The sequence below is a fragment of the Echiichthys vipera genome (genome assembly GCF_963691815.1).
Source record: "Echiichthys vipera genome assembly, chromosome: X".
In the NCBI taxonomy this organism is placed as follows: domain Eukaryota; kingdom Metazoa; phylum Chordata; class Actinopteri; order Perciformes; family Trachinidae; genus Echiichthys; species Echiichthys vipera.
The window spans coordinates 20,765,396-20,778,633 of NC_139825.1; the positions used below are offsets into that span (position 1 = coordinate 20,765,396).

The 13,238-nt window shown below is 37.3% G+C and overlaps 1 protein-coding gene across 1 annotated transcript in view; it reads right to left on the bottom strand.

Annotated features, from left to right (window-relative positions):
• Positions 1 to 3,077: 3,077 nt before the first annotated feature.
• The window catches only part of LOC310965631 (protein phosphatase 1 regulatory subunit 1A-like), a 25,589-nt gene continuing 15,428 nt past the window's right edge, over positions 3,078 to 13,238 (bottom strand). Inside the window, exons 3-7 of the mRNA XM_083939335.1 lie at positions 8,542 to 8,579; positions 8,308 to 8,371; positions 6,167 to 6,349; positions 3,905 to 4,033; positions 3,078 to 3,314 (exon numbers count right to left, since the gene is read on the bottom strand). Coding sequence (XP_083795461.1) covers positions 3,235 to 3,314; positions 3,905 to 4,033; positions 6,167 to 6,349; positions 8,308 to 8,371; positions 8,542 to 8,579 — 494 coding nt within the window. The 3' untranslated portion in view covers positions 3,078 to 3,234. The remainder of the gene's footprint in view (positions 3,315 to 3,904; positions 4,034 to 6,166; positions 6,350 to 8,307; positions 8,372 to 8,541; positions 8,580 to 13,238) is intronic.

Here is a 13,238-nt window from a genome sequence, read left to right on the forward strand (position 1 = left end):
TTTGGGTCATGAGCAGTGTCTGTCACCCTGATACTGAAAGACTTTCCGTCTTTTACTCTCAAGAAATCCTGCAGCATATCTACCTGCAAAATGCTTTCACAGCAAAAACTTATAATAAAAGTAATACGTCTCACACAGGCAACTAGAAGTGTCTGTATAGATGTAGCTTAAATTTCTCCAGTGTTACAAAATATATTTGTGAAAACCAGTCCTGTGTATAAAAAATGTATGTTTTTATGCTCCCGGCTCTTAGTACATTGAATTATTTATTGGCAGAGTGCCTATTTTAGGATATAGTCAAAGTCTAACTGAACACATGCCCAGTGTTACAGTGAACACTGTTATTCGAACTTCAAGTTTTTGGAGGTTTCCCCCTCACACAGCTCTTTAGTTATGATTTAATAGGAAAGCAGAAGATTATGTGCTTTGGATATTAAAGACTTTTAAAAATAGATGAGAGCAGACATCATGCTGATGGTCCAACATATTTTTAACTTGCCTGGATGCAAAATTCATTGAATAGACAATAGGAAAAAAAAACAGCCAATCACCAATTTAAATATTTTATTGTATCAAACAAATTTAGATTACAGATGTAATCATCAATCAATTCAAGTAAAACTGGGACAAAACTCCATGTAAAGAACACTATTACCATTCAAAAACAGAGCAAACATTATGTTGTTCATAAATACACTGCAGAAGAAAAAATAAAAGCTCGGAAAGGAATGTTTTCACCGTCTTTCTTGTTCATTGTGGTCATTGTTGTGATCAAGGGTGGTTTTATTTTGTTTAAGTCAAGTACTAACGTGAAGGTTATGGAAGGATTGTCACATAATCTACATAATAATGCCACTTCAGTGATACAAATAAGAGATGACATAACATTTAAGAGTGTGGTGATGACTTTATAATGTCAGAATTTATATTTCATACAAAACTAGAATGAAATGAGGTTGCCAGCAATTGCAATTTCCCTCTGTTATTTTAAATGTTTGATTCGCTGTTGAAAGTTCATGGACAAAATCTGTACAAAAAAAGCAGAGTAAAGAAAAGTGTTTTATGACCAGGACTCAGATTCCGAAAAAGCATTTAAGCATCAAATATGAGGGTGCAATTTACTCCCTGGAGATGTGTTTTTCTTTCTTAAATCAAAATGTGTAAATGCATCTGCAGACAAAATCCTCTGTATTGTCCCATATTTCTTATTCTCCTATTGTTGCTAGTTAGCAGTGATTACGTTTTACTTTGAAGTCTAACTGAAAACATCTAGTTATCCATTTTTGCAGTCAAAAATAATGCCAAGATGTTTTTTGTCGTAAATATGTATTTATATACAGTATATTAAAAGAAGAGAAGGGTCTTTGGGGAAAATATCAGTAATACTCTTTGCTCTCAGTAGCTGAGACTGTGTCTTTGTTTGATTGACAACAGCTAGCAGGTGACCTATGGAAAAATACATTCAAAGCAGACAATTGCAGGTTAGATAGCATGCTGTTTAATGTGATGCAGTAGAGGTAATAGCCATCCAGCCTGCAAACTGATGTTAGTAGTGCACTTTTACCTGGCAAATGTTTATTTTGTTGCTCATTCAACAAGCTAAGGTGCAGGATGAGACATGCGTTCATGTTTGTAAGTTGGAGGCGAAAGAGACTTTAGCAGGAAAGCTAATATAGGTTGTTGTGTTACCACTTTTTGCTATTTGCATTTTGCAAATATGGTTTAAATAAAGTGATTTGATGGATTTTATAGGGGAAAAATGTGCCTATCTACACAGATGGATACCAGAACATTCTTCAAACTAAGTAATGCAAAGATAGAGGTTACCATCATGAAACAAACAATAAACAAAATATAAAGTTTTCCCTTGTGGTTTCTGCTTTCTGTTTTTTCTCAAAGTTGAAAAAAGTATTTTATAGTTATGTTTGGGCTGCAACTAACGATTATTTTCGTTAATGAATCTGACGATTTCTTTTATTTTTTATTAATTGATTTGTCTATTAAATGTAAGAAAATAGGGAAATATTTTGCTCAGAGTTTCACAGAGTTCAAGATGACGTTTTCAAATGCCTTGTTCTTTTGGCTCAACAGTCAGATCAGCAACAGTAGAAGACTAAGAAAACTAAAAATCCTTTCACTGGAGAAAAAATATTCAAAACTATACTAGACTATCAAAATAGTTGCCCATACATTTTCTGACAATTGATTGACTGATTGTTGCAGCTCTACATACTGTAGCAGAAAAATTACATGCAATGTTCTTCCAGTAGTATTCAGTAGGCGAATTGGTGGGGGGATGCCATCCTCTTTGTAGGAAAATTACCAAAATGCATGCCCCCTGTTAACCTACAATCTCCTAACAGCAGACAAAGTGCCAGACAGAGGGGTTTTTAGCTGAACATGTTAGTCTAGTTTACTGCATTAATTTGTTCTTTATCTGACTGAGGTTTGTGCAGGTTAGAATCTACAGCCCCGGCCATGACTCAGCAGTAGTATCTGTGCATTTATAAATCCATAGTGCTGTCTATGGTGCTGAAGTAAGCAACTCACATACTGGTTGTCTTTTAATGTTAATGAACTTGTAGATTCCCCATCCAGTACTGTAAACAAATTTCAATATATGTATTAACTGTCAATTAACCAAGATGTGCTACCCACTCATTTAAGCAACTGACTCACTAAATGATAGCATTTGAATTTAAAAATGATGGTTTCGGTCCCAGTTATTCATGAGGTACAAATACATTTTTATTGCTTTGAGATAGAACAATAACTGCAGGATTCATGGCACATATTTAATGATTAAAACTGTCTTAAATGACTGTAAATAGTATGTGTGTTGCCTTTGAACATTAAAGGAGTCATTATGCATGTGATTGGTGGTGGTTTTTGATACTGATTGTGTGACTAAAACAGAAAATGATTCTGTTTTGCATTGACAAGATTGCCCAGGTCTGGTTTATACATACAGTGAGCCAGCTTTAGTTCAGTTCAGGGAAAGCTATAGAAAACAAATACAAATACAATATAATTAAATAATTCACACAGGATATTTGACACAAAATAAGTGTAGCAACCTTTGTTGTTGTTCTTGGGATGGTAACTAAGGCCTGACTGTAGAGGAAAGTAGATGCCCTGATGTATCTAAAAAGTAGATCTGCAGACACAATCTTCTGTCATTGTGTTGGGTTGGCTGAGCAGACCGAGCAGCTTTGTGTTGTACAGAAGATAGCTCTATTTGTCTTTCTCCAGGCTGCATTTCTTTGTCTTCTCCTCTGCTGCCTTACTCGCACTGGATGCTGCTGCTTTTGTGTCTGCAAAATATAGACAAAGACATAAAAGACTGAGGCGCAATAAGAGAAAGAGAAGAGGCTGACTCCGGGGATTTTAATGGACTCTTGCATCGAAACAATAAATACATATTTAGGATCACTATTTACTATTCCAATGTAGGGATGTCTCACTCTGCTTTATTTTATTTTTTTTATTGGCTTTTTACCTACTGCAGCTCCAAGCATTCATTTGTTGTAACTAACTAAATTTTGTTAATTAATAGGCCGATGAAGATCAATAGAACAGACAAAGAAAGAAATTAAGGAACAAACAAACAAATTGAATCTACAGTAATGACATAACACCCACAGGATGAGATCCGTCCCTCTGGCCTCCACAAACACATATCTCCATGTCTGTATAAGCTGCCTTGCAGGGCATTTCAGCCACAGCAGTGCTCTGTGAAGTGTGGATCAAAGCCACTTCACATATGTTTGTTGACACACATGACACCAAGCCAAGCCTGTTGAACTGTTTATCATTTCTAAATAAACTCTGCCTTCTGAACGGATGATGAAGAGTCCCCTGAGGGAAGGGATTCCTGTGTAAATGGTGGCTCTTGTGACTCTACCTGCTTGTGTGCTGTGTTGTTGCAATGAGGGATCTGCTACTTTGGCAACACTGGGACAATCCTCCTTCTCCTTTGAGAGGGGGCACTCAAGTCCACCCGCAGCTTCTAATAGACTCTCCCTTGAGAACTCTGCAGGGGGCAGAGGGACAAATAGAGGTTGAGAGGAAGGTGAAGAGAGATGAAACAATACACTTTCCATCATACAGCAGTGGGATTAAACTACTATATTACAATATCTTCTGAAAAAATATGTATAACCTCATCTCATCAATCAATCTCACTTGACATTTACGCTTGCATGATTGTTTTAGTCACGCTGAGTAATTCAAAAGGCTAATCTTTAAGAGAAGCCAACTCCTGCCTGGGCTAGTGTTGATGGTCATTGATTTGTTTCCCCTTCCTCAGCTTCCTCTTTGCTCCTTTCATCTGCACTGAGAACTTAATTAGCATCTATAAAGCAATCCATAAAAAACACCTTGTTACATTGGAGTATGTTTTTTTTCTGTGTCCCCATAGGTTAAAATAAAATAGATAACATTAACAAAAAAAAGTAGATTTTGGCACTTTAGAAAAGTAGCCCTCATAATGGATTAGTGATGGGTTATTGCTGTATGTGTCTACAGTATGTGCTGATTCTCTGTTTTTTTTCTCATCAGCTCTTAAAGTAGGAAACGAGACAGTACCTGCCAAGGTGGCACTTTAAACTACCTAAGTGTTTTCAATCAAGGAATAGTTGAATTATTCACTTTCTTGCAGAGGATTAGATGAGAAGGTCGATACCACTCTCATGCTGAATATGAAGCTAAAGCCTGCAGCTGGTTAGCTTAGCCTAGCATTAAGAGTGGAAGAAGGGAGGGAGCCTGGCTTTGTCCAAAGATAACAAAATCCATCTACTGAATTCATCACCCTCAGGAAGAACACCAAGGCCCTGGAAGCATATTCATAACAAATGCAATAACTTTGCTAAATTTGTAAACCACAATCACACAAATCAACATTTTTGGACAATAAAAACTATTATTATAATGTTACTTCTCATTTGTTTAATCCATACAAAACTACACATTACAGTAATTTTTACACATTTGTGTATGGATTAAACAAATGAGAAAATGTGTTATGTCTCAGCTTTTGACGAGCTGGTAGGCTGATTTTGTTACCTTTGGACAGAGCCAGGGAAGCTGTTTCCCTGTTTCTAATTGGCTGGCTGCTAACTCAAGCTACAGTACACACCAAATTAAGCAGACGGATATGAAAGTGGTAATGATCGTCTCATTTAACCCTAGGCAAGAAAACGGACAACCATATTTCTCGAGAGCTTTCCCTTTGATTTCTTTTTTTCTCAATCCCTTTGTTTCACTTCTTTGAAGTCTCCTCATTCCCCATAACCTTATCATCATGCACATACATCCCTCCCAGCCATTTCCCTGCTTCTTGCCTCATTCTTTGCTTTACTTTACTGTTCCCATTTTCTCCCAATTCTTCCCCTTCCTTAATATTAATATGCTGTATTTGGTAATATTGCTCAACATCTTCTCCCTCTCCTCTCATGGTACCACACTATCCATTTTTCCGCCACACAGCAGCCCACCATTCCCTCTTGTGTCCATCCTTAAATTATTTTCCTATACCTTTGCTTTCATTAGACATTTTTTTGGCAGACTGACAGACATTTGTCCTTCTTTTAACTTTTGTTGTTTTGATGCTTAACCTCAATTGTCAACTTTTGTTGCCTAAAAATAACCGTCGCAGTCCACTTCCAGTCGTAGCTTCACGGCGTGAGTAGAATGCCATATTTTGTAAGATATCATACACATTGTTGTGCATAACTTTATGTAAGATATCATACAAACCTGTTTATGATAATACCTTGGATAAACACATGGACATAAACATGGAAACTTTATACAACTCCATATATTTACATCTAGGGTCTCATCTTGCGAAGTGTTTAAGTACTCCTGTTGCCAAATCCGATTTAGGCAGTAGACAATTTGAGCAGGGATGCCATCCACCTTGTTAGCAAAATGGCAAAAATGCATGCTGACTGAGGTTTGTACAAATTATAATATGGCTCAAGCCACGGCTAAGAATTAAGCGTAGCCTAACTGTTTATTGATAAATCATTAGTATTGTCCATGGTGCTGAAGAAGCAGACAGAATTGTAATTGCAACTCTGTTCCTTCTGTTGAAAATTAACACATTGACTACTTGTTGTAGGCTTTCTTGTAGCTGAATAGGCAGCCACATATAGAAACATACCCTCCATTTGGCAGCGAAGTTTCTCAAAGGCCTCTGCAGTGGCCTCATCATCGTGAGGGAGCTCCTCCCCGGTGGGAACAGAGTCAGGGCTTGGCCGGTCCGACAAGCAGCTCTCTGAGGAGCACTCATCCCCGGCTCCCTGCTGCTGCCTGTACAGGTGGTGCTCTACCATGAATTGCAGCTCTGGGAGGAGGGAGGTAGATATCAGGAAGAAGCAGGGACAAGAACATTTAGTTAAGAGGAAAGAGTTAACACAGAAAGGAGACTGAAGATGAGAGGAAATAGTGGAAAGTAAAAAGCACAAAATCCTTGGGGAAATATTGGAAGGAGGACGAGCAAGAAAGGCAAGGAGAGTGAGGTGAAGGTAACCAGTGAGAGAAAATATGGGGTATGAACAGTACACAGGGAAGAGAGATGGTAGGTATTCAAAAGAATATTGTAGGTTAAGAATTTTTAATAAACTAGGAATATTAGCATTCAGCAGTGAGGGGGCAGGTATAGATACATCAAAGTCAGGAGATGATTAGTTTAATCACCTTCCTCAGCCTCCTTCATCCACGATTGTATTACTCTTAATCTCCTTGTAGTGGGAAACTAAATTACGCTGATTACTTCCTCTAAGAAGTGACTCATAACACTTGGGGCTGTTTAGCTGTGAAATTAATTGAAGCATAAACATCCTAGAGCCCCAAATTTCACTTATCTTCTCATTATTGTTCCCTTGCTTCAGTTTCTTTGTTGGAATTTATTCTCTATTCTCTGCATAAATCATTACATCTGTATTTGTGTTTAATTGGATATTTACATTTAAAATAACATCTGCATGCACTACAGTGACCAAAACAGCCTGTTGTGTGTTCCCTAATCTCATTGAGATACAATTTTTAGTTTTAAAGGAAACTGGGAAAAATGTTGGTAAATAAATATGGGATAATGAGTCCTCGCTGAGGCAAGTGCAGCACTGATTGGCTTAGAGGTTGAAATAGGGCACTTAAGGTTGTTAAACTTCCATCATTAGCACAGTGACTTCACCAAGTAAGTTTAAGTTACATGACATCTGACATCCTGCTCTCTAATGGGTTGGCATTTTTTAAAGTTTGTCTTAAAACAATCCTGACGTGCCAATATGTACATTGGAACACATTGAATCTCTCTGATTGTCTAAATTTCCCTCTCTGACCTAAAATTCATTTGAATTATGTGAGGCTTCAGCAGTCTGAGTTAGCCAGATCAAATCAACCCAGTTGCCAAAAGAAAAAAAACATCATTGTTGTACGTTTCTGGAATGTCAGCATTTCTGAGCCGCTGTAACCTGTCTTCATTCCCTGTTCGTCACATACCGACACCTTTTGAGGCTCCACAGTCAAAGTTTTAACATGTGGTTGATGCTGTGAATTCAAACCAAAACAATTAACTTTACATAGGTTTAGGCATCAAAACCGTATTGTCCGGTTTAAGCCCCTGAACACCCACACAGGTGTTTTCAGTTAATAAGTTGATTAGACCTCTTCTCGTGTCTACTGTGAATGACTGGCATCTTCCTGAGTGTCCTGTCAGCTTTGTTGCACCTGTTAAGGCGGGACAAAGTACACCTTTATCATTCTTAATGGTAGACGGACATTAATGACCTCATAAATTACCATCAAATTCTCATCAAAGCCCTGCCCACCTTCAACCTAAGCAGAGGTCTAATCAGCCAGAATAACTGAAAACACCTGTGTGGATGTTCAGGGGCTTTAAGGAAAAAGTTGGGTTCAAATAATTAAGTTTAACTTTCATATTGGATGGGACATGAACCGTTGTCTCCAGGGTCAAAGTCCAGTGTGTGTTTGACCCAACCAGTCACCCTGACCTTCTCCTCAAGCAGTTTGAAGCTTGTTTTACTACTTGCACTTGCTCTAAAAGTGTAATATTAATGTTGATGGTTTTACAGTGGAGACATTTGAAAGCCCGGTATACAACATACAGAAGTAAAATGGGGACAAAACCATAACAACATATCATCATCGTATCAATGTGCGTGTGCGTGTGCGTGTGCATGTGCGTGTGCGTGTGCGTGTGCGTGTGCGTGTGTGTGTACTTTGTACATCCTATTGAGACATTGGACCTGACATCACCTATACCTACATAACTCACTTTACCTTTCATTGTAGGTGTTCCCTTTTGCCCCTTTCGCCGCTGTCGAGGGGAGTTCAACAAGGCTGCCTGTAAAACATCATTGTTTCATATCAGCTGGACAGAGACTTCTAAGATGGAGGAGATTGTTTTAGTAAAGATGGAGCCAATTTAAAGAAAGAAAAACGAAATACACATAATTCTAATGCTATAACCTTATTCTGATAAAATTGAACTACACAGAGCATAAATTGGATTACCTTGTACAACTGGTTTGGGAGACGATCTTCATCTATTTCTGCGGGAAAGCAAATAATCAGTTAAGTGTGCTGCACACAGTAAAACAGTATAAATGCAGGGTTTAAAGCAGACATAGAATGAACAGGCAGACTTTGTTCTGTCTTAATACTGTTTATAATAACACAGTTGACCTCTTCAGTATGTCAAGGTATTGTAGCAGGAGTGCAGCTGTGCAGAGCAGAGTGTATATAAGGTGACCTCCGGCCAGATGGTAATCTGACACACTACAAGCTAATGCAGTAACTGTTTGCTCAATTTTTTTTATCAAGTATGGCGGGTGGATTTTTTTATTTTATTATTATTCTCCACTCTCATTTATGAACAAAAAAAGACTATCTGGATAATTGCTTTTGAACAAAGGGGATTCTAATCCATTCCCATCTTCTTCCTACTAGAACCCCACATGCAGCCTACTGCTAATGATAGATAAACAGTAAAACACTGTATATTCAAAAGCATTTAAGAAAAGAAAGTGTGTAGTGTAGCCTGAAGTCAGGAGCTCAGCTGATGTGCAGTCACTTGGCAGTGTTTTAGATACATCTTGTCAACAGTGATATACAACAGTCCTACAACAAATCCTACCTTTATATTGTCAACCTCATTTATATAAAGAAGGGTAGGTTAAATAACAGAAACATCTCTCTGTATAATGCAAACATCAATCAAAGCAGCTTTGTCCATGGCCTTTAGTATCTTATACCGATGCACAGGGCGGAGGGATGGGTCAAGCAAACCAGGACTTTAGTCAAGTCAAGTCAGTTTTATTGTCAAAAATTGCAATATGCATGACATACAAAATGCAAAAAATGAAATTACAGTCCTCTCAGACCCAGTGTAATCGGCATATATATATACAACATAATAAAAATAATAAAAATATACAAAGAGTAAAAAATGTAAAGTGGCAGTGGATTGTAAAGTGAATAAGATAATAATAATAATACTTTACCCAGGAGACCACTGTTAATGTGTCTTGTGTGAAACCAAAATTCAAAGTGGACTTATTTTAACTTAAATTAAGTTACGTTAGGTAAGTTAGTCAATTAAGTAATGCATTAACTAAGGATATATATGTAAATTATGTAACAAATGCACTTATTTTAACCCAAACCTTTTCCTGAACCTACGAAGTAGTCGTGTTGCCTAACCTAACCCTACCCTTTCTTGTTTTAAAAGTGACGCCAAAGGGGTAGCCAGAGTGTTAAAAACATGGCGCCAAGTAATCGTTACCAAGCGGCCATATGTGACGAGTTGGGAGTGAGAATGTGCTGTTACTGTAATGCAAAACAGTTAAGTAGCACCACAAACAACATCATACATTTGAATCAGCAACAAACTGAACAATATAAACTTCATGAAAATAAGATTTACTGTAGGACTGTTGTATTCAACTGCATTAGGTTAGGACCTACGGTAATAAACTGGTAACTGAGTACTATGAAAGCAGCACATTAACACCACTGTAGAGATTATGCTTGTTCAGGAGAAAAAGGAAACTCCAACGTGATACTACATACTACTACACTATCTCATGTGATTCCCACTGGATAAAACTTTATCATTTGTAGTCAATATCTGAAACACGACTCTGTGGTCACTATATGGATGGACTGAAAAAGAAACAAAAATCAGTTTACTGGAGTACAGTGAAACATTAACTGTGATCAATAGTGAGTGCATTGAGGTCACATCCAACTCTCCATTTACATCCTCGGAACTTTTTTCTAGGACACCACCTTGTTGCTTGGCAACCTATGCATCCCTAGGCACTAGGAAGGCACTTTGTGTGTGTGTGTGTGTGTGTGTGTGTGTGTGTGTGTGTGTGTGTGTGTGTGCGTGCGTGCGTGCGTGCGTGCGTGTGTGCACGTGCATGTATTTTTCCGACTTAAAAGTATGGCTGTTTAAAATGCCAGTGATGTGCTTGTATTTTTTTTTACTGAACACTCTCACCCTTTCTCTCTGCACCAAACACAAACCCAGTGGGTGTATAAAAACCTGACACAAAAATCCATTAAATTTCATTTTAAGAAAGGTCCATCCTTATACTTTGTGTGTTTACAGTGATGCCTGAAACTGAACCTTATTTTGGGCATCTCCCAGGAGTTTGAGAAGGTTCATACAACCATTATGTATTTTGTTTAAAATCAATCACAGGAAATTGGCCAGTCTCGGTCTGTCCTTCAAGTTACACGCTAAAGCTTAAGATTTATATTTATATTTGACAGCTGTCAAACTACATCAGTCGGAAATTACAGTTTCTTCCCACCTGTGCAAAAAGGAATTTGCAATGTTTGGGCAGCCAAGTTGTAAACGTATTTACAAAAAGAGACAGCAAATAATCTTAAATTAATATGTTTGAAACATTCAGAAAAGAAATGAATTTCAATAAAAGATATGAAGCTGTGGAACAATCTTGAGGATGGTTGTAGGGTTCTCTAGACTTTATATTGCACCTTATTTTGTGCACCTTTACGGTCATTGTTAGAATACTTTTTGACATTTATGTGTTATTTTGTTGCTGTTTAAGCTGTTTGTTGTTTTTTATCACCTGAATTGCCTCCATGGTGTCAAGAATCGAAAAACTCTTGTCATTCAATACCACATTTTAATATCTAAAAGGTAAATTTATCTCATCAGCATCAGCCATTAAGCTGATACCAAGAGCTACGTTACACACATAGACAGGGTTCATGTGTGTGTGTGTTGTTGTAGTCTGACAAACTTGACTACAATGTGCATGCAAAAAAATAAAAATAAAGATTATATACTCTAATGTTGTAACTCCTTTTTGTGACGTTGGCTCTTCTAAAATTGGTATTGAAAATATCATTGTTATATTAAAGGCTATAAAGGGATTTACATAGTTGAAATTTTAACCGCAGAATCATTGCATCTTAAGCAGCTCTGACAATTTAACACAAACACAAACAGAGAGTCAAAGTGAGAAATTAAATAAGATTAAGGTGTCTTGACCCCTAAAAGATGAACCAAGAGTAGGTATGTGGTAAGATTCAGCAGTTTCAGAGATGATAGTTAGACCTGTTTGTGCAGCACGAATGGAGAGAAATTAAAGCTCAGCTGTCTTCTTAGGTTTTCATGCTATTGATAAAAATGGTGCATAGGATCAAATGTACTGCAGCTGATGACTAAAATCTAACAACAGTATGCAGCTGAGTTGGAATTAAAACAATCAGCATTGTTATTACTGTTAGTAGTAGTAATAGACATGTTTGAAATATCATCTGAGTCAACAGAGATGTCTTTCAGACAGCTGATATTAAGATTGCTTTTCTCTCTGTGTATCAAGCCCATCTGTGCTGCAGAATGAAAGGCCAATAAAAAAAGGCTTTCCAGCAGTGATGAGTCTATCACTGCAACTCCCAGCCGACTGGTTGTCTGACACAAAGCCAGACGAGAAGAGAGACGGTCTTCTGACTCCACTTTATTCTGCCAACCCACTTTAATTTATCCTCCTACTGTAGCTGGTGTCGATTTATATTGTCTGTACTGCATTTGATAAAGAAAATGATCAGTGTTAAAACGAAAAAAGAAATATAAGTATGCAGACAGTCAGTCAAAGGACAAAGAAGGTGGGGGAGGAAAAGACATCTTTCTCCATTTTCAAATAAATAACATGTCTTTTAATTTCAAAGAAAACATTGCTAATCATCCTCATCTTCTTTTATTTGAGTTTTTTTTTAAACAGCCACAAAGGGATATTAAAGATGCTATTTATATAACTGCCTGTTACTTAAACTAGAGAATGTATTTCCTGAAGAAAAGAGGTGACAAGCTGCAGCTGCTGCTGTTGCTTGATACAAAGCTGCATTTATTGGAGACACAACAGGTTTGATTGCTCACAGTTTAAGATATAGCTCAGGAACATGAGAGACTATCTCAAATGTCCATGTCCTCTGACACTGCAGGGATTTGAACTTACAAGGTTCGATCAACAATGTTCATGCTGTGCCAAGTGAGATAACGCTTGCGATGGAAATAAAAGTTCAAGCAAAAAAGGGGCAATTTTTACATAAAGTTTAAATTTGATGGGCCAAAGAAAGAAGGAAATTGCGTAAAATCAATATAATACAATTAAAAGAACACTTGTCAAGATCGCCTTTGAACTGAGATTAAAGTAACCTGACAAGATGACAAGTCGACTTACAACACAACTAAAGTTTGCACCTCTAAGATTTTAACAATGTAATACTAGTGGTAATACTAGTGGTGACACAATGTTAAAGTAGAGTGGAGAATCTGTCAATTTAAAACCGAATATTTAAATATTAAAAGATATACATTTGTAAACAATGGGGATAGAGGTTTCACCCCTCAGTCATTGGCAGTCAATGTAAGAGTGACACTGTTTTCATCATTGTAACTTCTGAATCCACTTTAAATTGAAAAGACAAAGTACAAAGTGATTTCCTGGGCCATTTTAGTTGTCAATACCCAGTGAGTACTGTACCAGTCCTATTATTCTTTATTTTCCTGTACTTTATGTGTTAAATATACCAAGGTCATTTCATCCATTTACTACAATGTTTCAGGTGGTAGCACTCCACCACAGACCAGTTGCTGCTGGTGAAGTAGTAGTAGTAATTTAAAGGGCACTACATATTGGTCAGTTTTTATGTGGCATTTGTGCAATTTCTTC